This window comes from Oreochromis niloticus, linkage group LG23 (assembly GCF_001858045.2).
Source record: "Oreochromis niloticus isolate F11D_XX linkage group LG23, O_niloticus_UMD_NMBU, whole genome shotgun sequence".
NCBI classification, from domain to species: domain Eukaryota; kingdom Metazoa; phylum Chordata; class Actinopteri; order Cichliformes; family Cichlidae; genus Oreochromis; species Oreochromis niloticus.
The window spans coordinates 38781931-38806266 of NC_031986.2; the positions used below are offsets into that span (position 1 = coordinate 38781931).

Sequence of the window (24336 nt, forward strand, 5' to 3'; positions counted from 1 at the left end):
CAGAAAACAGCACTGATTGCTCTCATCAGCAAAGACAACAAAATAATAAGTGTCCTTCTGCCCAAACACTTCAGAATTTGAGGCTTCTCTCCCTCTGTCTTTTTAAATTTTTTTTATTTTTTATTTTAAACTTGTTCTCCGTCCTGTTCCTGTTCCCTCTCGCCGTAAAGGTCAATACACACACACACACACACACACACACACACTCGAAAAGATTTCTGTTTTAAACAATCGGCTTACCGCATCGATTCCTCTACCCAGCCCTATCCTGCTAAACTCTAGCTAAATTCTAAAACTCAGTCAATAGCAGCAGGTCTCGGTGTTTGACAGTGAAGTGTGTATGTGTGTGTTTGTGTGATAGCAAGGATGGGTGTGAAAGCAGTGAAAGGGTGTGTGTGACAGCAGCTCCTACACTGGAACGACTGCAAGTAGTGATCATACATCATCCATGTAAACCTGTAAATCCACTCAAATCTCAGCAATCTTAAAAAGGCTGCGACTTCATCTCTGCTCTGCTTTAACCTTTGGCTAAATATACAGGAGAGTCCAGCTACAAGCTCTCCTCTGTTTATACCACACGCACAGACCCGACACACACCCACCCCAACACATCAGTAAAATCTCAGGCAAGGAGATGAGAGCAGAAGGCAGGAGCAAAGGCTCACAGGCAGACGAATCAAGAACTCAATCGATTATTAAAGTCAATCAAAAGCTGCGATTTTCACATTTCAATTCTGGTAAAAACAAAGAAAACAAAACAAATGACAACAGGATTTCAGAATTCATGTCTCCGAGCAGTAATCGGATCAAACCGTTGAGTGAGAGGGTGTGCACGCCTGCACCGATCTCTGGATTAGTTATAATGGGAGATTGGGGAACAAAACGTGTGCTTCACTAAATGACATCTCCTTAAGATTGCTTCAACTACAAAAACAAATTTGATTCATTCTCTTGTTAACAAAACAGGGATCTGATATAATGTGTGATCCTATTTGGTGGGTGGGAGGGTAAACTGAACAGAAATGAAGAGCTATAAAAATGGCAAACTCAGCAGCAAATTTCAGATCTCTCTCTCTCTCCAACTCTCTCGTTATCTACCGTCACAGTAGATTTCTATGGAACAGCTTGCTCAGCAACTTTACCAGCAGCTAAATGTGATGGAACAATCCAACTCAAATGCCCCCACCTACAGCGGGACAAGACGGGGGGGGGAAGAAAGATGAGGAAGAGGATTTTGTTTACACTCCAAAGGGCCTACTGTCAGTCACCACTACCATCTGTATCTCTACCCAACTCCTCCCCCACGCTGTCCTCGGGGCTGATGTGAGGTGGTGGCTGAGTGAATGGGGCTAGATTCTCTCTTCCATCCTTTCGTTTCATCATCTGAAGAGGGTCAGAAGAGCTTTACTTTCCCTCCTCTGGTTTGATGGCCTGCGGCTTTATGGGGCCAGTCCGTATGGGCTTGGCCGTGGATGCAGAGGGTTTTTCAGAATCTGGGCGCTCGCCTCCTGTCTGGTGGTTTGGAGCTGATGTGTCAAGCGGGGGTTTTCCTCCTTGATCGATTCGAGAGGCTTTGCTGGCTTGCGGGGCCTTGAGCTGCTGCTGCTGTTGCTGCTGCTCTGAGAAGAACTTGTGAGTGGACTGGAGCACCTCAGCCCGCTGCTTTGCCTGAAGAGAGAAAGAAAAATATAAATAATTCAACTCATACATCCATTACACTGCACAGGTTACTCCACCAAATGAAGAACAGCAGACACACCTTTAGGTCCTGTTCAGCCTTTAGTGCTGCTTGCGTGCCTCTGGGTGCGAGGGACGAGCCAGGTGGTCCTCGTGGGGGGTGCTGGCTGTGCTGTGGGTGCTGCGGTCTGGGGTGAGGCATGAGCCCACCGCTTACATTGGGTGACATTGGAGGGCCCATGGGAGAGCGCTGGACACCTCCAGCAAAGGAGTTAGCATGAGGAGGGCGAACCAGAGGAGAGACTATGCTGGGCTGAGACAGAAGCTGAATGAAGAGGGGGCAGAATAAACTCAATCATTTGGAATTAATATTTCAAAATTAGTGCTTTATATAAGATACCAAAGATAAACAAAAGCAGATTATTACCTGTGGGTTGAACTGGCCAGGAAAGTGCTGCGTCATTCTCATGCCGGCAGAGCTGGGCTGAAACTGCTTTTGGTAGAGCATACTGTTCATCTTGCTGGACTGGCTGCTAGGAGAGGTGGAGCTGGCCCTGCAGAGAGAAGTCAAAGAAACATTACAGAAAGATGATATTAACAAAATCTACGAACACTCCTGAGAATAAGAAGCTCCTTTAGGTACATTTTTAGTTTGTGACACAGGGATATCTAAATAAAATGATTTGTTTTCATTACAGTTTGTTGTTTGTGCTCTTCTGTTTTGGCCACATTAAATAAGGCTTCAAATAAAAATGGTAACAATGTTAACTGTACTTTTATGCATTTACCTGTAAGGACTGGAGGTGGGTGTAGTGCTCCTGCCGCTGACAGGAGGAGTCCCTGGCTTCACATCCATCCCGCTGCCAAATAGTTTCATATCCATGTCCATCTACAACACGTCACAAAAAGCCACTGAGTCTCACGTAAAAACTTCTCTCTTTATTCAAACTGTCAAATACACGTGGTTCAATACCTTGCTGGTGGGAGGCTGCATCATGCTGTGGTTGGGGCCCATGATGCCTCGGTACGGCTGAGAGACTGGGGGCTGTCGGTTGATATTGGGGGGCTGGGCTTGGGGAGGAGTGGGAGGTAGTGCCAAGAGGGGCTGGCCTCCACCCGAACCAAAGTTAGGCAGGGACAGCTGGGAACCGGGTAGAGGGACCGTCACCTGAAGGAGAAATTAAAACAACGGTAAACCCAAGTGAGAAGAAGAAGAAAAAAAAAAAAGAAGTGTGGTCCAACATTTAAAACCAAGAACAGGTTCATAAATTTTAAATCTGTTACTTTTGCATGTAGGTTACCTGCTGCATTGCAGAACTGGGTGACTGTGTGTTGCTGTAGTAGCTACTCTGACCATGCTGTTGCACCTGCCCTGAGTACATGTTCGAGTGCTGATTCATTCCCTGTCGAGTCTGAACCAAAGGCACAAAAATGTGAAATGAAATGCATGCATATACAAATTAATCAAATTCACTTTCCATATGATGTTCTGTTTACCTGCAGCAGGTGTGTATCAATGAGCTGAGACCCACCCATGCCTGAGGGCTGGTTCAGCTGCGGCTCAAACAGAATGGGAATGTGCTGGGTGGAGGAGGGTTGTTGGTAAGCCAAGTTGGACTGAGGCTTGCCCAGCTCAGGTGCCTGCACACCAGGATAACTGTGGAGGGATGGTCCTGAGAGCATCATAGAGGGCTGTGATAAGTTGCTCTGCATGAATGCCTGCTGTGACCTGATGGATGACAAAACCAGAGAATGAGATGAAGGAAACAAGGGAGGGAGGGGAGAAGTAAACTGAAAGCCTGTGATGCCGTTACCTGTAAGGCTGCAGTGAAGAGCTAAAGAGGTCCTGTGGCTGTGAGACTGGAGGACCGGCGCCAAGTCCTAGCTGAGCCTGATGCGTATGTTGATGCTGAGGCTGACCTTGCAGAGGAGCATATATAGGGATAGGAATCTGCTGCACGGCAGTTGGCTATAAGGTGGGGGAAGAAGAAAAAAAAAAAAATTAAAATAATGGTTTTGTCCTTTAATATTTCTCTAAAGACTTAACTGTATTGTTTTATTCCTACCTGTGAGAGGCCGGGCTGGAAACCTTGCTGCTGCGCCAGGGAAGGAGGAGCCAAACGAGGATGGGGTGTGCTGAAGAGGTGGCTAGTGTCCATGTAGAAGGCTGGAATCTGAGCTGCAGAGCCTACACGTTAAACATTACAGATCAATCACAGAAACACACACACAAAAGACCTCCGCAAATATGTAATAAAACAAGCTGTGAAGCTCGTTATCAAATTTGTGAAAAACGAGATTTCCAATTGATAATAATTTCAATACAAGTAACACGAGGGATATCTGTATATATCAGAACTCAGGTTTTCCCCTCACCTGCTGCAGACTGGGAGACGTACACCTGTGGGGTCTGCTGTTGCTGGGGCAGGAGGGGAGGCACACAGCCAAGCTGAGAGAAGCTGCTGCTACTGCTGCTATTGCTAGAAGAGGACAGGCTTCCACCTTGCAGCTGCTGGGGTTTCACCTTACAGATGTTAGGGGGGTCAGAGGCTGTGGTGGTTTTGGTACTGAGGGATGATGTCGTATAGGTGGCAGAGCCTGCAAGGTGAAAATGATTAAAAGATGTGTTTTAACAAGTTTCCAAAAACAATACTGTAGGAAGTAGGATACGTGTGAGTGGGAGTTACATTACCTGATAGTGAAGTACTGGGGGTAACAGAAGCCACTGGGATCTGTGGCATGGAGGCAGAGGAGAAGGAGGAGTATGAGGAAGCGCAGGAGGTGATGGGAGATGAAGAGGTGGTGACAGGAGAACTCTTCTCCAGACTTGGAGAATTCTCCCATGCTTTGCGTGCCGATTCCATCTGAAGAGGTAAAAGAAAGAATTAAGTGCTTAGGTGATGGTTCAGAGAAACATTTTGCAGAAAATAATGTTGCTTAGAATTTTCTGTACATCTGTGCACCTTTAGTGTTAGGTCAACAGTAGCTGGAGAGACTGTACTGAGACTGGAGCTCTGCTGGAGGGTCTCTCGGCGAGGGAGAGGCAATGAGTGCGGTAGTGCCACCTAAAAACATAGAACCGGAGGGGGGGGGGAGGAGAAGATGTAACCTCCTCAAATTAAAAATGGTGTGTAACCTTTTCAGCCTGCGTAAAGACATATACTCACACTGGCCACTAAACTCTCTTCCATTTTGTTGCCTCCTGTAGGAACGCTGTCGGCCAACGACGAGGAGGGGGTGGTGTAGTCAGTGACAGACTCCTGAGGGGCAATAATTTAATATAAAATCATATTAAAATACATTCACAAAAGTACTCTAAGTGTTAACTAAATGTTGTTTATGATGAAAAGGTAAAGAATTTGGGGGAAAAAACATCACTAGTGAAGTAATAATCTGAATACTGAGCCAGTCATGAATGAAGTCCCAAATAAAGTAATTCAACAGAGTTTGAGGGACAGGATTTGATTCCCAGTGTTCTCTGATTTCCATTTGTAGTCTGCTTGTAGTCCACGTGCTACTAACTGATCACATTTGAACAGACTTTGGTTGCCTGCAAGTAACCACAATGTGTGGTGAGCAAAAGATGGATGGCGTTTGTTTACATGCATTCAATAATGATCGGATATTGTCTGAAGAGAAGTGATTTCTTTATCATTTTATTTTTTAGCTCCATCTGTAAACAATAAATTGAGGACATAAGTATGGGTTAATTATAGCAGGACTTCATCTAGCTCAATGTGAGCTGTTGTAAAACAGTTGTAGTATACCTTCGAGTTGCTGTTGTACTCAGCTGAGGGGACGGTGATCATGCCCTCAATGTCTCCACCCAGCTCTGGTACTGTGGTGTCGCTAGTGGGAGGACTGGAGTCTGCTGCTCTGCTAGCACCTCCTCCAGGTACTACTCCCTCCATCCCATCACCTTCTCCTCCACGTGCATCTTTGGCCTTACGATTTTTTAGAGAGCGCTCTTTACCAATGGGACCCGGCTTGTACTCCTTGGTTTCCACTGGTTCCATCTCTGGTAGCTGAGGAGGAGAGATTAAACAGTTACACTGGAGTAAATATTTACAGAAATTACACAAACCAGTGTCATTTAACACAAAGCTGCATTTCTTGAAGACTATGTTTACCTTCTGTGTTTTGATTGGGCCAGCTCGAGGTTGTTTCTGTCTCTGTTCTTTGGGAGCAGGTAGTTTGTTTTCAGAGCCACTTTCAAGCAACGCAGGAACTCCATCACTGTCAGTGCTGCCTGCAGATGATGGCGCTCCAAACTGAATACTGTCTATTCCCAGCTCCACACTGCCCTCAGCTCCAGGCTTTACACCCTAAAAAACACATTTTTCATGGTTTATCATGAGACAAAAGCATTAAAACAATAAAGAGGAAGGTGTGAGAGGCATTTTTACCTACCTCAGAGGAGACAGTACCAGTAAAGGAGGTAAGAGGTTTGTTCCAGGCACTCACAGAAGGTGGCTGGGGAGGGCTTATTGGACCAACTGGAATAAACATATTGTATATTTTAGATTAGAAAGCCATCCACAATTCAACCACAGCAAATTTCAAGAGTCGAGAGAAGTTTAAGACCAAAAGGAACTTTTCCACTCACGCTTCTTGACGTCAGGAAGGACGGTACCACCCGCTACCTTGTTCTCCCACAATTCAGTACCCAGAGTACTGTGTGTCTGCGCAGGTGCAGGGGGTAGGCTCTTCGACGTGAAGTCTGCAGCAGCAGGGGGAACAGAGGGCAGAGGAGCCACTGTTCCTTCCAGAGTCTGAGGTGAAGCAGCAGGCTGGGAGGAGGCATGATGAGGATGTTGCGCAGCAGGAACTGAAGGCTGCTGCTGGGCCTGGGGGGCGGCAGCTACAGGAGGCTGAGACTGAGGGGCCTGTTGTTGTTGCTGTGATGACTGCTTTTTAGCAAATCTTGGTGGCAGCTTTCCTCCACTTCCTCTGTTCTTCTCACCGGGGCCTTTTTTACCCCAGTTCTGTCGGACATGTGTGGATATTAGTTGCACACCTCCATTTTTTCTTTAAACATTGCACCACACAAACTATCGCTCCCCCTACCTGAGTAGTTTGCTCTTCTTTTTTCCGTTTCTCTTCATCCTGCAGACGCTTCTGTTGTTTTCGGGAAACCACCTCTGTAAAACCATCATCGTTGGCACTGGACTGTGGGTCCTCTGTGGTGGTAACCTCCGGGTGGTCATCAATAATCACAACACCTACAATAACAACAATTTTAACCTCAGTTTTCAAGTGATAAACAGCTCGAGTGCAGTACAGGCTTAATCTATGAGCATGTTTACTGACTGGCATAATTGTTGAGATCAAACTGAGAAAGAGCATTCTCCTTGGGCTTCTTGGTGGCCTGCTTAGCTTCATCTTTGCGACGTGCGGGCTGCTCTTTTGCAGGTCGCTGGGCTGCTCCTCCAGGTGCTAGCGCTGCAGTCTCTGAGTTCTGCTGAGCTGCAGGGCTGTTTCATTAAGAGACAAGTAGAAAGCAAAAATATTTAAACCTTTAATTCCTGTATATTTATGCAACAAGCAAAAAACAAAAACAACCAAAATCACAGGCAGCTTGTACAAGAAATAGTGAGAATTTTGCTGCTTTCGTTCAGGAACCTGAGATACAGTAGAAGTCTAAAAATACCACCAGTCTTATTCTGTATTTAGCTATTTTTATGATGGCCAATTATAGCATACTGATCACCAGAGTGAAGAATCATTCTAAATAAATAAATGTAGAAATAATGGCCCCTTTTAACAAAACTTAAAGCTCAGATACAAGGACCGAATTTACTTCCTCCATCCCATAAAATTGATTGTGTATAATAAATATACTATGATGATTATATCTCTTTCCTTTTTTAAATGCACTTCCAGTAGAAATTCTTTTGGAATTTTTTTTTCATTTTAACAAGATCATTTCCAGATTTATTTACCAGAGAATGAAACCCAGTCTTGAACTTAAAACAACAAGAACATGCCACTTCAAAACTACTGCGATATTTACATTCTGCACTGGCGCTATTCAGTTAAACTCTTAATTAGGCATAATAACTACACAAATGGTTTATTGTTAGAAAATAAACCTGCAGGGTGATCCTACGGCACTCTGTTCAACTCCTTTGTGCAAGTGACAAAAGCCTCATTGTCTCACACTCACCCTTTGCGGCCAGCTTTGGCCCCTCCTCTCCTCTCTCCCTTGCCCCCTGTGTAGCTGCGCCCTGGTTTGGCTCCACTGTTGCCTCTACGATTCTGTCTCTCTGTAGGCCTCTGACTCGAGAAGCTCCTCTTGGCTCCAGGAGCTCCATCACGTTTTGGTGTCACCCCTCCATCAGGTGAGCTTTTACTGGGAGTCAAAGAGCCCTGGGGTGGTGCAGGGGCTGGCGCAGATGCTGTAGCGGCTTCATTAGCAGCCTCCACTGCTCCCTTCTTCTCTTCTCGCTCTCTCCTTTCATTAAAGTCACTGCTCTCAGAAGCAGTTTCCCACTCCTCATTCGCCTGATCTGACGAGTTCTGATTTGACAAATCAGGCGACTTGGTACCAGCAGCAGTAATAGTGGGACTGCTTGTATCAGGCAAAGGCGCTTCCGAAGGAGACGGCAGGTCAGGTGTGGGCATAGAGGCTGCCGTTTCTGCAGGCACAGTTAATGGGGTTCCTGGAGCTCTAGAGAGAGTTGGGGAGAGGGGGACTGGGGCAGTTGCAGTGCTGGGCACAGCAGCATGAGGCACTGAGGGTAAAGGAACAGGGGGACTGGGGGCTGACTCTCCACTAGCCAAAACTGCAGCCTCACGCTCCTTTAAACGTCTAAAGCGGGGCGGTTTATCTTGCCTTGGGGGCCGTGCTGGTCTAGATCGACGAGGCCTCTCTCTGCTACTTTGAGGACCCCCCTCCCCAAATTTCTTCCCCTCAGATTTTGGGGGTCGTCGGTCAGTAGGAGGATTGTCAAATCTTGATGTGGACTCTGCATCTTCAGGCCTGAATGTCTCCATGGGTTTAGAGGGCCACTGGGAGGAAGGTTCTCTGGCTGCTGGTCGTCTAAGAGGGGCTGAGCGTGGGCCTCCACGCTCCCTCGCTCCACCTCGTCTGCTGTATAATCCCCCTCTTCCTCGCCGAGAAGGCTCTCCTTTAGGAAGGAATCCTGGTTTGGGGCGGGTTTCATCATCTGCTCTTGATCCAACCTTTTCCCCCATGTGAGGTGGTCCAAAGCCTGGCTTGTGAGGTACAGACCGGCCCTCCCCAGGGAGCTCTCTTCTCAGTGGACGGCTAGGTTTGGTGCTAGGCTCACGGTCAGATGGTCCAGTATCACTGGCAGACTCCCTCCCACCTTCACTTTCAGAGTCTGTGTCTGAACCACGGCGCCGTCTACGTTTTGGTATAACCTCAAAGTCCGAGCTCTCACTTCGTGTTTCGCTTTCCTCCCTGTTGCGAAAGGCAGCAGCACCTGCAGCAGATGGTAAATCTGAGCGTGATCGGGGCTCTCGATAGGGGTATTCTGGCCGGCTTCTACCCCGACTTCCCCTGCCTCTACCACTATAAGTCCCACGGTAGCTCCGTCCTCTGGAATAATACTCCCCTCGACCACGACCTTTGAAATTTGAGTCTGCCGGCCATTCTCGCTCTCTGTCCTTATCCATTTCCTTCTCCCGCTCTCGTTCCCTCTCCCTTTCCTCTCGCCGGTAGGAACGTGGAGGGAGGTTGGACTCCTTCCGAGAGGGCAGTTTGGGTTCTGGATGTTTGTCATTGCTGGGTGCCTTTTCCACCTTCTCCTCCTGAGAAGAAGAGGTGGGAGCCCCAGAAGAAGGCTGAGAGTCTCTGGCCCTCTGATGGGCAGTTGGGGTTTCCTCTGCTTCTGCAGTTTCTCTCTTCCCCTCACCGTGAGGCCTGGAGTCTTCTGATACAACAGCAGCAGCAGATGGAGCTTTGGATGACTGATCCTTTTTGGGCCGATCCCCTCTTTCCCCTCTCTCATGACGCTTCTCTCTTTCTTCTCTTTGCTCCCTCTCTTCTTTCATGTCCCTTAAGACAGGTTTCTTTATTGGCCCAGATCTTCGTGCAGGTCTGTCTCCTCCAGGTCCTTCTCTGCGTCCAGCTCCTGATCTCCCGCCCCACCGCAGCTCAGCCTTCTGCTTGCTGGGTGCTGGCAGAGGCAACTTCTCTTGTTTGTGTAATCCATCAGCAGGAGGGGTAGCCCTGTTATTTGTTACAGCAGCCTGAGAGTAGAGCTCATTCTGGGGCTTATCATCAGTTCGTTCCCCTGCTTCTTGTATCTCTAGTGATTTTGTTCCCAGGGGTAGCCCGTCAAACCTAGGCTCTTCAAGCTTAACAGAGTGGCTGGAGCCCTGTGAGACACTTCTCTGGAGCATGGCTTGGCCAAGAGCTTCTACCTCCTCCCCACTTGGTAAGCCTGGCTCCTCTGGGTCAAAACCTGTGCCTACAGGGACTCTGTCGAGAGGTCCTGGCACATCTTCCGGGCCCTGCGTAAATGCTGATAGAGACTCTGAAGGGTCCCGGAAGAAGTTACTTTTACGAGAGTCCAATGAACTGTGATCTTGGGGATAGATAGCTGGAAGACCCCTGTCCAGATCCAAACCAGAATCCATCCTATAAATAAAAAACACCAAATTTTATTGAGATGTTTTAAGCATAAAAGAAGTTAAATTGGTTCCATTTATATTTTTTTCTGTCAATTAATATTTTTTTAACCTTTGCTCCTTGTTATCATCCCTTCCTTTTGGAGGAGTTACAGAAGGTAATGGCTCTGACTGTGGGTATGGGTCCGATCCCCATACCATCCGTGAGTCTGAGGGCAGGCCGTGGTCACGAACTGGTCGGGTTAAGTGGTCAAATGAATCCGAGCTAGAGCTTGAGTTGTCCCCTGGCTCTCTGCGTACAATCTGCTTAGGTGGCATCCTCCCTGAAGTTGACAAAAGATGTACTTTGAAAAAAACCACACAGCAACACTTACCACACCCATACCAAATTTCTTTTGCATGTCTACTTACCAGGGTGAATGTTAGTTGGCATGTCCATAGGCGGCCGGCCTGACATCATTCGAGGGTCCATGTAGGACTGCATCATAAGCCAGCGGGGATCAAATCCCATGGAGGCCAAGTGTTGGTGGTGAGGGCCTATGGGTTGGTACATGGAGCGGTGCTGCTGTTGTTGCTGCTGTTGTTGGGCAGCTGGAACGCTGCCACCACCTGAGGGGGACACAGAGCCCCCACTCTGCTGTTGCTGCTGTTGTTGCCATTGCTGCTGCTTCATCTGTTCCTATAAGTCCATTGAAGAACATTTAAGAAATTTTAAAATAACTAAAGCTAACTTAACCCATCAAACAGAGACTTCATATCAAATTATTTTACCGAGTGCTCAACCTGATCACCATATGTTACAGTTAAAGCTATTGCAAAGAAATAGCTCAGGTGTGCATATATCAAACCACATCTTTACTATAAATCACTCAATCCCCCCCCCCCACTTTTAAAAGAGGAAATGTTGCTTGACAGGTCATCTAAGATCCCCAACTAGCCCATGGTACAACCAGATAATGATTTACCAAGGAAGGCCAAACCCTTACCTGCTGTCTGAGGAATCGAGGTGGTAAAGACTTTTGAAACTGTTTGGAATAGCCTGAGATGACAGAAGGACGCATAGCTGCTGCTGCCTCCCCTTCCAGCGGTGATTGTGCAATAGGGACTTCATCACCAACAGGGGTTTCCTTGTGGGGCAAAGACATGTGGGGCTCATCCACTGTGGAAAAAACAAAAACGGTATTGGCATTAATTAACAAGTGGCAGTCAGGTAATTTTTTTTGCAACTTGATCATTGCTCAGAGTTAGCTTACCTCTGTTGTCCTCCATGTTAAAATAGTCTCGGATTGGCACTGAGGTCCTATCAGTTTGGTTCTCGTCCATTATGGGACCAACCTCAGCCAAGGAGGTCTCTCCCTCGCCCTGTGGCTGCTCTGGAGCTAAGGCTACAGGTCTCTGGACAGGCGGGGTGGGCTGACGAGGCAGGTGAACCTCTTCCTCAGCATTTGGTTCTGCTCTCTCTCGTTCTATCCTATCTCTGTCTCGATCCCCTCTCTCAGGTAAGGAAGTCTGCATGACTGTGACTTGTGATTGTGAAACTGGGACTGAAGGTGCAGGACTCGAAACAGGAGCAGGAGTCGATAAAGATGCTTCCTCACGGGGAGCTCCTGCCTCATCATTGGTGGTCTGAGCAGAGGAAGGCTTGCCCTCATTAGCCTGGCGGTGTTTTTCATTTAAACGTTTAAGTTTTTCAGCACAAGCAGCAAGCCGTTGTTCTTCCATCCGGCGTTCCTCTTCCTCTCTCCTCCGTCTTGCTCGCTCTACAGCTTCAGAAATTTCAGAAGACTTTTTCCGTTTTTGTCGCCAGGCTTCAGAATCCTCCTCAGCACCAGGTGCCCCTGCAGCCTGTGCTTTGCCTCCACGCTGAGCTCCACCACCAGAGCGATTGCCAGCCTGAAAAACAGAATAAGTCATAAACAAAGTGATCACAGTGTTAATAAAATGAAGACATGATAGTAGGCTTCTGTAACTTGCACATGCTTTACCTGGAAGTCCTGTGTAGCAGCTGATTTATTATATTGCCCCATACTGCCAGGTGATGGGGCTCTGGGATCAACACTCTCAGTCCATGAAGCTTTACTTCCTCCACGGTCCTCAGATCCCTCCTTCCAGCCCTCCTGACTGTCCGATGGCCGAGATCTCATACGATCCACTTTACCCAGCCACTCCCTGAAAAGAAGATAGTTAAGTAAAAAAACCAACCAAACAAAAAAAAACACCTAACACGCATGCCCAATTTTCAACTAACCTGAATTTGTAGGTTTCATTAATGAATTTACCACAAATGCCACCAGTGTACACAAAAAGCTTTGCAAACTTCCATTTAAAATTTTTTTTTTCATTATTTCACTTTGTATAAATCATTTGGCACTTTGCCCATCAACAAGACAATAATGCTTCCATTAAACAACCATTCTCAAGCTGTGGCCTCCCAGCAATATGTGAATATCAATTTCTTTCTTTGCTCATGGAAGTGAATGAATCTTCAAGCGCTGTAAATCATCTTTAACAATAGCCCCATACCTCATTGTTTTATCGTGTATTGGTCCATTTACCAACAATCATTCATAATGTTGTCCACCTCATTCAAATGCATACGACTGTTTCCCCTACTGCAGCCTTCTGTATTAATCATAAGTTAATAAAACTTTGGACCAACTCAGTTCAAATTTTGCCAATACTGGAAACACTTGTGTGGTGCAAGTGAAGAACATGAAAAGTAAAAGCAGGATATAGTAAATGAGTATATAAAAATGCTAACCAGTTTTCTCCCTTGTCTTTAGCAGCTTGGTTCTCCTCATCATCACTGAAGTTAAGTTTCTCGGTGTAATCCACCTCCATCTGAGCTCCTGAATTGCAAAATAGACATGACTGATAAGAAGCTAGAAATATCAGAGATGCACAAATTTCTATTACAATTAGATGCTGTCATTTATAGAAGATATCGATCTACTGACCTGCCCAGCCCTCATCAGCATCAGTGTCCAAGTTGTCGAGTTCCTTCAGTTCGGTTGCACTGATAATAGAGGGTCTGTCTGGGTCTTGAAGCCAGGACTGTGGGGGTGGCTGCTGAGGTCGTGCTGAACGAGGAGCCCTGAAAAAGAAATGAAAGTTGATTTTTAAACCTAACAAATATATAAATTACTTGTGTACACAATGTGCTTCTGTGATTATGTGATGTCTGTAGCAATGATGTTAATGTTTCATCTTTAAAAGAATCCAAAATATACTATACTTTAAATAAAAACTCAAAATTGATCTTATTTTTCTGCAATCCAAGTATCAAGGGCTTATCCCCTAAACTCACTTTGCCCCATCTTGCGGTACAGGGTATCTGAAGTTCCCCTGCCCTGCACCAAAAGACATTTGCGGATAGGCGTGGAACATCTAAATCACAGAGACAGCAATCAACACACAGGGTAAAGAAAAACAACCACTAGTTTTTGCAGTTGTGATATTTTTGTATTGCCCATGCAGACTATGTAATATTAGTACTTACATAAGGTGGCATCATACTCCTGAAAGCAGGGTCAAAGTGAGTTGGTACGCCAGCAGGAGGCTGTTGTCCTCCATTAACTTTTGGCTGAGGGGGGCCAGAGGGAGGTAACCTCTCCCTGGGTTCCTTCTTCTCCCTTTGGACATCAGTGGTTGTGTTTCGGCCAGGTTCATCAGCTTCGACAGGCGGTGTAGAGGTACCAGGGACCGCGCTACCCTCCTCCAAAGCCCTGTTCTCCATCTCCGGGGGGCTAGGTGCAGTGTTCAAATTCCTGCCGCCACCCTCACGCCAACTGCCAACATCTACCAGGACCGACAGATAAGAGGTTTTGATTGTCTGATTATAGTTACGGAATCTTTTAGACCAGGGGTCTCAAACTTAAATGAGCTGTGGAATGAGCACTCATCTCACTGGAGGACCACTGTAGTGTTCAAGTAGTACAAAAAAACCAAACCAAAACAACAAACAAGAAAACACCCCAAAATATTTCCAAAAATTTAGTGTTTTGATTGTTTTTTTAAAAATTTCAAATATTGTATAACGAGACAAAACTGCAAACGTGAATGCAATTCCCCCCCCCCCACTTAACTGAAGCCTTTCATTAAACTACCAAATAGGTACTCTGGTCTTTCTGGCCAGACACGTGGCAGCACTTCTGCTATAATTTTGTTTGTATTTAACAAAATAAAAATGCAAACATAAGTGTACACATTAGTTTTTGACTGCTGCTGAAAATGGTTTTCTTTACAAATAATAACTCACTGACCTAACTCTCTGCTCATATTGGCTTGATATTAAACAATTCTTTGCTTTTTAAAGAACTTATTTTAACATTGTACTCAACAACAAACAAATCCTCCTAACAAAAAAAAAAAAAGTAACTTCAAGGGCCAAATTGCATTATATTTCTTTACGTCAATATACGTGCCACAAGTGGAGGTGATGTGGACCGCAAGTTTGAGACCCCCGTTTTTGACCAAAAAAGGCAACCAGTGAACACTGAATGATGTTTATGTGCGTGGCTGTGTCCATACTTTGAGGTCTAAGGCTCGGGCCTGGTCCATAAGGCTCCTCTTCTTGACCGTCCTTGACCTCACCAGCCGCCTGCAAGCTGGGAAACTCCTGGTGAAAATGGCTGCTCACACGGGGAGAACCTGTCCAGGACAAGCAGATCATTATAAATGTGAAGAAATCACAAGGTTAAATATATAACAATCATTTACAGAAGCACTGAAGGGTCTAATCCTCAATTTGGTGCACAGAAGTTTTACACCCTAACATTACATTATGCAGAGTTCAAATGATCTGCATTCCAAGCGGACTATAATGGCAGACTGAGGATTGGGACTTTGTTTGGTGAACACAAGTAGGGAATGTGCTGGATACGGTTTACAATCTTTTACATAATTTCCAAGAACAACCATGGTGTACACATAGATAATAGTTTTTTGAGCAGGTGTAAGGCTTACGGAGCAAATGGTACACATATTTACCGTCTAGCTGTGTCTGCTTGCTGTTTGCCCAGGAACGACTGCCCCCAACAGAAAGGTCCTGTGGCTGGACCACTGCTGGTTTGTTTTGAGGTGGTGGTGTCTCCTGTTGCCTATGGTACATAAAAACAGGGTAAAGCTTTCAAAAATATGAATCTGAAATATGAAAGATACTCCACTTTATATTAGATAATTACAGCTACTATTAAGTAACTTTAGGATAAAACTTTTAGACTATTTTCCTCTGTATGAAAAAAATAAATGTGGATCTAAGATATTTAATGCAAGAAAGTTAAATGCACCTCTCCTCCCCGGCTTCAGTTCGAGATGCCCATCCACTGCCGTCTTTGGGGACAATGTTGACGTTGGGATCGTTTCCCTTGTTCTCTGCTTTCAGGCTGGGGAGGTTGGCCGGAGGGGGCATGCGCCGGCTGACAGCAACTTTGCCCAAACTCTGGAGCCCATGTCTGGCAGCCACTGGAATGAAGAAACATTATGTAGAAGATGATCAAGATTAGGATATTTTTCCCCCCCTGAACTGCTTTTAAACAGCTGTCACAAGAGTAATAGGGGTTAGCTTGTTTGATTTATGTTGGATTCATTCATAACACAGTTGTCACACTGCTCCTCATTCAGCCGGCAGTGTAGTCCCAACACGTCAGTGATAAACTTGACAATTAAAAAGAATACAGACAGACAAAAGTTTCACCTGTTTGTTCATATGCATTCTCTTTGTATAATTCTTTATCTGAACTATACCACCAAACAATCTCATAACTGCATATGAACATGCATATAAAAACAGTTAAGTCAAATCAAAGATTCATCGAGTACTTAGAATAATTAGATTATAAGAAAATTCTCCAATTCTTTGCTTCCATGCTTTGTCTATTGCACAGCTCTGTAGCATGCCGTAGTCACTAGTAAATGCGAAGATTTCAATCACATTTGCGACTAAAAACTGTCCAGCAATACAAACATTTAGGAGAAGCGTGTAAATAAAAAGATTGATGACATTAAGCCTAGACAGCCCCTTGTTTAAACCAAAAACGCTGATAATGCAACAGCAGCAGTGATGACAACGCTGGCAGAGTTTAACTTTGAGCCGGAGTCTGCTTACACACCACGAAGAGCAAAGAGGCGGTGCCGTTACTGAGACTGATCTCAGGTTGAGTGAAAGGAAACGCATTTCTAGCATCCAAAACAGCAGCGCTGTTCCTGTAATCACCATTAAACCTTTAGTAGAAACAAGCGGCGGGAGTCCTTCATCAAAGCACCTGATCAACAAACGCTGACATTTGTAGCCAACTTTGTAGCTGCTTCATCCACCACCGTTTGTTTTACACAGAGAAAAATCTGCAGTAAGTCTCCAGACCATGTATTAAAATATGCACATTAACCGTTAACGTAGTCTGATCCCAGACTGGTTAAATTATGCAGCTTACTGAAGCCTTCAGTAGCCTTTTTTGACAAATGAAACAAAAAACATTGCAATTTCTAAAATGAAAACTAAAATAGCAGTTCATTTTGAAGACCTGTGTTTCTTTCTCTTTGGAATATTTATTATTGCTTATTAATAAGACAAACATATTTCTTAACCGATTAATCGAAGGAATAATCAATAAATTACTCAATTATAACAATCTTTAGCTGCAGCCCCAATCAAATCCACTGAAGTGGATCTATTAGGCCTTTCCTTTAGCCATTTATCAACTGTTACAATGATGCATGGTTATTTTTTTAATATGGTCAATCATTCAAATAATGAGGTGTCTTCTCTAAACACAGTGTGAAAACCAGTTATGAGTGAAGATGCACAGATACTATCCATTCACCATCTTTGCTATTCCCAGCAGCTGTTTTCCACTTCAACTCATTCTCTGTAAGTACATCTTCTAAATGGGAACATACATATTTTTTAATGTTGTGCCAATTTATTTAGTAATAGAATACATTTGTCTTTTTGCTTTAGATGCCATACCTCTCAGAATAACATCACACATTTCATTATCCCTTTGCAAATATATTTATATACAGAAATGGGAGCACAACAGTGGGGCTGGGTGATATGGCCTAAAAAACATATTGCGGTATAATTTGAAGCATGTACGGTAACAATATATATCATGATTATTCTTTTCTTCTGTATACTGTATTTTCTGCACTAAGGCGCACTTAAAATCCTTTAATTTTCTCAAAAAAACCCCGACCTTCCGATCATGGGGATACTCCTTAGCTACACAAAACTGTGTTTAACATCAAATATGAGAAATATTACTGAATGCTTACCTGCAGTTTTCTGGGTTTCCAGAGATTTGCCTTTGTAGGTGTTGAAGAGGCTAAGGGTTGCATACTTTGTTTTGCCATCCTTTGCCTTGGTGCTCTGCCCTGACTTCTCGGACATTTCGCTGGAAACTCATTGAGTCTGGTCCTTTGGCCTCGCCCCCAGAACCAGCCTCCTATAGCACAAAGGAGATAAAAATGCGATCAGAGAAGAGACACCCCTTCAAAGTTTATTGGCTAAAATACCAATTTGTTTGACTTGGTATTGAATTTAAAAGGGGTTTTCCCTCCAGGGACTACGGTAACACTCATAATGAAGTTAGTGCCACACATCTTGCATGAACCCTGATCCACCTAATGAGCAGATCAGCTTTTAATGGTCTGCCAAATTGGAAGGCTGAAAAATTCATCAGAAAAGATGACATAATGACTTTTATAAAAAAAGGAAAGAACACCCACCAAAATCTTTCTTTAGTAGTACAAAGACGACATAAGAAATGACACAAAAAAAGACACTCTGCCCAGTTATGGCAATGGGGCGGTGAGAGGAAAAAAGAGCAGGATTTAAGATACACAGTTCAGTAGCCAAGAAAAGGAAACACCAGAAAGTGAATTAGAGTGAGCAGCTCCAAGGACAGAGAGGCAACACGTTTATGGCTGCAGTGTCTTTCCTATGTCACACAAAGGTCATTTATTATTAACGGGGGAAGTGGTGTAACAGAGTCTGTAAGTGTGAGATTATGTTGGTGTGTGTATGTGTGCGCTTGGGGGAACAGACAGCTCAGATCAGTCCACACTATCCAAAATGCGGCCTGATTTCCTCTTATTTTCTGTAAGGATGAGAGTATGAACATTACCCCTGGTTTCTGTAGCGATGGTAGCCAATACAAATCCATAGTGCCTTATTAAACCAAAAAACATCTCCGTTCTGTTCAGTTCAACTTATTTATTCATTTTTAAAAAGAGACTTTTGTATTTTTTGTTGGTTTCTTCATTCTTTTTCCTCCTGCCTTAGACCAGGTTTATTAATTGCCCCAAAATAGATTTGATGACTCATTTTAGAATTTTACATCTTTTTTTCCCCCAGAGGCACCCACAATCAGTTTATTAGCGGACAATTCTTCACTCAAGTCTTTTGTTTCTGTGCTTGCTGGCCACATTTTTGTAAGGCCAGTTCTCAACTTCATCCAGCTGTTTCCTCAAAAAGGATCTGTCTAACCAAACCCCCTCGCAAGTAGAGAACTGGCATCAGGTGCCACTAACTCCAGGATGATGGAGTGGAAATCCCTCTGCACGAGGAAAAAACAAACAAACTATCAATAAAGGCCTTCATGACAACCTATGAAAGCAAGATAACAGATGTAAAACAACTATTGTGGTTAATCGTTTTTGTCCCCCTCCAGCGATGCTCTTCTTTTATCACTTAAATAGCGAGTAAATCCCTTCTCCTTACAGTGGTGACAAGTTTTCACAGGTCCTATTAACCTGAGATGATAAGAATAAGACAGGGGAAACTAAATCAAGATTCTTTTGTTAAGCTCATTAATAACGAATACAATTTTTCTTAAAAGTTCAACAAGCACGTTTATAAAAATCCAAAGTCTGAAGTTACTCATGAATGAGCTCTCGACACCAAATGGGGTAATTTAGTATCTAATATGTTGTGGACTTGCTCTTAATCAACATTCACTTAGAGACCATATTGTAAGAATCTGAATGATTATATTAGGAGTGCAAGAAAAAGATCTGTGATAACATCCCAGCTCTCCAGCCCTAATTTGTCTAGCCTGACCTCCAGCGTAACCCTGCACACCTGCAACTGCTCTGCATTACTGTTCACAGTTTTATGAGCTCAAACTATCAGCACTTTGGCATTTCTTTTGTGCGTTAAATAGTTTGTGTGTGGTTCTCACAGATTTTGACTGTTTAATGAAGGTAAAATTACTGAATCTAGATCAAATATTTATTAAATAAGATCAGAATGATTTGACATGAAACATTAGAAAAAATTAATTGGCAATTAACTGTAAAATTTTCTTTAACTCTAGCTTTTTTCCTCAGTTGAATTTTAAAGACTGAGATAAATGAGGTTATTGGCAACTGATGTGGCCCCAAAGTTGCCTGCAAACACAGGAGAGGGGAGACCAAAGTCAGCAGCAAAGCTGTAGTTCCTCTCGTTCTGAGGATGATTACTACTGATTACTACTGTAGCAAAATCACCACAGGGCAACATTAACACCAAGTTCCACATCAGAGGAAGAACGGTCCAGTGCTTCACTATTAAACATAATACAGCACAATAATGGTTCATCTTAATTGTTTTGTTTTTATAATCGCTGGAAGCCCAAATTCTTAATTAAAAATAAAACTCCATTAAATCGCTCAGCTCTAGCATGTTGGCAGTGAAAATACTTTCCTGTTTTGGATAACAATATTAGCAGTACGAAATCAAGCATCCTCACTGCTGCTAATTTCAATCTGACTATAGGCCTGTAGAGTTTATAAACTTTTCTCAATTCTTATTTTGGCTTCCACTTATTATTAAAACAAGGTAATCATGACAAAGTATTATTAAGTGTGTTGAATTATGATTTTTAATATTGCTCTCATTTTGCCTTTCAGCACATCCCTTTCCTTTACTTCTGCACATCCACAAAAGTTTAAGGTGTCAGATTTAGTTCATTTCACATTTGGTTTTAGGTTACTCATTTACATTTTCATTACAGTTCAAGAAAGCTCACGTCCTTGAACTCTAAAAACTTCAAGTAAAAGTTTCTTCTTTTAAAAGTTTAATACATTTTCAAACACTAGTAATGGTGCTAAATCTCAATATTGAATAAAAAAAAAAAAAATTGTAATTAGGAGTTTTGCCATGATCTGACGAACAGCTCTATATGATCTAAATCTTTTTGATAATATTAAGAAGAAGCTTGAAGCAAATGCACATTTCTTAAATCAGTGCTAAATAAACAAAGATGATGTTTTTGACACATTTGAGAAGGCATTAATAACCGTCTCCACTGTGCTTACTTCTTGAAAGTAGAGCATAACTATTCAACAAGACATTATAAACAGTGCTGCCCTCACTTGAAAGGAAAAGACATACTCGTGGTTAAACTAAATATGCCAGGTAACTACTGGGTATCAGATGTTATGCAGCCACTTGCCCCCCCTCTCACATTGTGACAGGAAGTTGTAAACAGGCAAGGTGGATAAGAAAGTCGTGTGGTTCTGCAGTGCAAAATCAATTGTTGTATGCTGGCTGTGTCAGAGTAAACTGTCATATAACCACTTAACTAGAACAATACATACACACATTATGCACACATGTGGACATTATTTTGCAATGAAATATGACTAGAGTTCAAAATGGCTCACAAATCTACACTCAAAAATTAGGAACACTATTGGTTTTGTGAGGTTATTTGAACTCTAAATCAAGGTTAGGACAAGGGATGTGCTGATCTGATATTTGGATTAAATAATGGTTCAATGCAGACTCCGGTGTTGGTAACAATAAGCTGAGCTGTGTGATTTCTATCAACTCAAAGTAGGCAAGTTTAATTTGTGCATCTCTAGTAAAGATAATTTTTTGCAAGACTCCCTTTTACAGGTGAGCTCTACTTGCAAGTTTAGTAGACTGAGGTTACGTGCCTGTATATTGCTGATGTCTACACCATTTTGTTTGCAGCGGGGCTAGATGATTAATTTGGTCATAATGCAATTGCAAATTTGATTTACAGCAATAATATAACAAGGTAAATGCGGTATGATTAGTTTTAGAATATTATTATTGCTACAAAGCATTTGTTTCGTCTCTTCTTGATAGCAGTACTTTTTCACCCGTAATGTGACTGACAGTCTTGTTCTTGATGGTCCCCTGTGTTTTGCATTGTAATACTGCAGTAAAAAAAAAAAAAAAAAGGAAGAAAAGAAAAAGAATCTACACTGCCCATAATAGGCTAGAATTTATATATACACTGGTCAAAGTTAGAGAAAATGCAGAAAATACAGAAAATATTAAACCCTTAATAATGTAAGCCCCGTCAACTATCGACTTTGCCATCAATATCTGTCAAGTTATAACCTGCCACATGATATGGCCCATAAATAGAAAACATTAATAATTAGAACCCACTCAGCATCTATCAACTGACATTCACATTGGTCAGGGCCAATGAAAGAGGCTTAGTAAGCCATTTTTAATGACTGCTTAGTGTTTTTGGCACAGTGAACATAAAGCTGGGTGAAAGATGAGGACTGGAAGACACTTAAATTATTATGTTTATTCAATGTCATCAATACTAATGAATCCATTTCCTTTGGGAGATGTCTGCAATTCCATTGTCCCCATAAGAAGGTGAAGTATGGTTTTGTTTCAGTATGAGGATGGGTAGGTGCTTAGATTGGATAGTCAAATGATCATGTCATGTCAAATACACACATGGGATTAAGTGATGTGATATAAAAAGTAAACTGATATCAGTCCCATTAAACTTGTTTTTATGCCAAGTGAAGGATAAAAATAACTTCTCTTTATCTTTATAAATCACTGCTTCCCAAAGACTGTTCCCTTCTTGTCCCTGTGCCTCTCTGATCAGGCACCATCACTGACTGGTGGATCAATAAGTACTACTCGAATCAATATTTCCCTGAATGGCCTCCTTGAAACCATTCAGATGTAGACTCATTACTAATCTAAAATGCATAAGCAGAAAACATCACCATGAAGCCAATTAATTATCTTCCAAGTATTTTCCACATCCAAGAGATGCTTATGAATCATATGGAGTCTTAGACAACTCAACCCTGCCAACATGCATACTCACAGAGTAAAAATGTTCTTTACGACCACAATTCGTTAAATCTGCACCTCATCACGGCTGGAAATGGAAGCAGTGCGCTAAAGTTTCATTTTAACATAAATGAAAAGAACACCAGGACATGTTCCTTGGTTAAATGCCAGATCAGATATAAAGGTTTCACTGTTCCGTGTAGTTTACTTTACTTAAATTATTGCCATTCATGAATCTGCAGGCCATCTCTCCCCATGAATCGACCCAGTGGTGGGCTGGGTGGCTCATACCGGCAGGGGTGTGCAGGCCCTCTTCGCCGGAACTCAACCAAACGGGGCTCAAATATCACCTCACTCTCATAAAAACGCCAACATTATAACGCAGCCAACGGGCCAGCTTTTAATGTATAATGTCATTATAGGTGGCGTTTGAAAGCAGGCCATCAGCTTGCACGGTTTAGCACAGTTTCGTTTCTTACCAGACGCCATCACCTCCACTTCCAGCCCGTCAGTGGCCAAAGCATGCTAACCAGCTAACGCTGTGTGCACACCAGCCCATCAGCGACTGAACAAAACTTCACACTTTCAATTTGCATGACACACAGTCCCACCTGCCGCCGCCGGTGCCTCCTTTATCCTTTCGGGTGTTGTACGGCTTTACTTGAAATCCGGTTTCGGCCTGGTTTGTGGTGGACCAGTGCGTGTCTGGCCGGCGGATTACAAAAGCTGGCTAGCCTGCTAACCCAGTTCGGCTAACGATGGTTAGCTACTCTGCTCGCTGGCTGCCAACAAACCGCTCTCCACATGCGCGGTCCTGCGCTTTCTGTCTTCTCCGCAGTTTCACGCCACCGGTCTCTTCTCGTCTGCTCGGCCGTTACAGCAGGAACCGGTTCGCAGTCTTCCCGTGGTTCCGTATCTCTCCCCACCCGTTATCTCGTGCCAGACCGTTTTTCTAGTTGAGTGAGGCCCCGCTCGCGCCGCGGCCTGTCTCACAATCAAAGATGGCAGACCGCGGTTGCCAGATATGCCTTCTGACATCCCCCTCTCTAAAAGCTTCTCACATCCCGTGCAGGTGCACCAACATTTGATTGAAATTCCAGATTTCAGATTTTATATTAAAAAATTATAATTAATTGAGATGATAATTGAAAAATTCTGAGGTATCCTTATTTTAAGCTGCAATTAAATTGTTTTCTGTTATAGAGATTTAAATAATACAACATGTAAGTATCACTGAACCTTGATTTGTTTGTGATCACAATTAACCAATCCCCCATAACTATCTTATTTTAACTAGATCCTGACATCTTCTATAAATATAAAAAAAGTTTTAATGTGCAACAATATCCCATCTAAAAACACAAGCATACACTGCATACGTTGCACACGCTTAATATCTGTTCATCCTCTACAGAGACTAAAACCCGTTATAAAAAGATAAAAGGGTCACCTCAAGTCCAACTTTCAATTCTCTGTAATATATCAGGATATTTATTTATTAGAACTATCTGGATTATTAGAGCTATTTTGTAATACTTTGTATTATTTAATATTGGTACTTTAAGCTGGTCACTACTATTCTTACTGTCTTGGAGCAACTGTGACCACATAATTTCATCTAGGACTAATAAAATATTCTGATTCTGATTAATGATTCCAAATCTACCTGGAGTCAACCATCCATCCCGATGGACGGTGCACAAAAGCAGTGAAGAAGAGAGTGCAGGCTGGGGGGGGGGTAATTTAGGTTAAAAGATAGTAGTGAGAGCTGCCATTGTTTATGGTTTGGGCACTGTAGCAGAGTGACCATGATAAACATTATTAGAAAAAGAATACCTCAGAGGGACAGCTCAGGTTGAGCATTTGGAGATAAAGACAGAGAGGCTGAGATTGTTTAGGCATGTGCAGAGGAGGAGTACTAAACATTTTGGACAAAGGGTGTTGAATATTATTGAATATTGAGGTGCCGGGCAGGGGGAATAGAGGAATACCACAGA

General features: G+C 43.3%; 1 protein-coding gene across 1 annotated transcript; it reads right to left on the reverse strand.

Annotated features, from left to right (window-relative positions):
• Positions 1-116: 116 nt before the first annotated feature.
• prrc2c (proline-rich coiled-coil 2C) lies at positions 117-23365 on the reverse strand. The gene is made up of 34 exons (XM_005478932.4): positions 22951-23365; positions 17551-17720; positions 15564-15738; positions 15265-15374; positions 14806-14925; positions 13775-14073; positions 13583-13662; positions 13233-13369; positions 13037-13124; positions 12261-12444; positions 11529-12168; positions 11262-11434; positions 10687-10954; positions 10388-10598; positions 7844-10285; positions 6988-7151; positions 6745-6899; positions 6284-6662; positions 6088-6173; positions 5808-6002; positions 5445-5702; positions 4845-4937; positions 4641-4742; positions 4370-4541; positions 4054-4275; positions 3744-3865; positions 3492-3646; positions 3175-3406; positions 2979-3089; positions 2651-2845; positions 2466-2566; positions 2105-2231; positions 1760-2002; positions 117-1668 (listed from the first exon to the last, which is right to left on the reverse strand). The coding sequence occupies exons 2-34, from the start codon at positions 17663-17665 to the stop codon at positions 1405-1407; spliced, it is 8418 nt and encodes a 2805-aa protein (XP_005478989.1). The 5' UTR covers positions 17666-17720; positions 22951-23365; the 3' UTR covers positions 117-1404.
• Between the last annotated feature and the right edge of the window lie 971 nt (positions 23366-24336).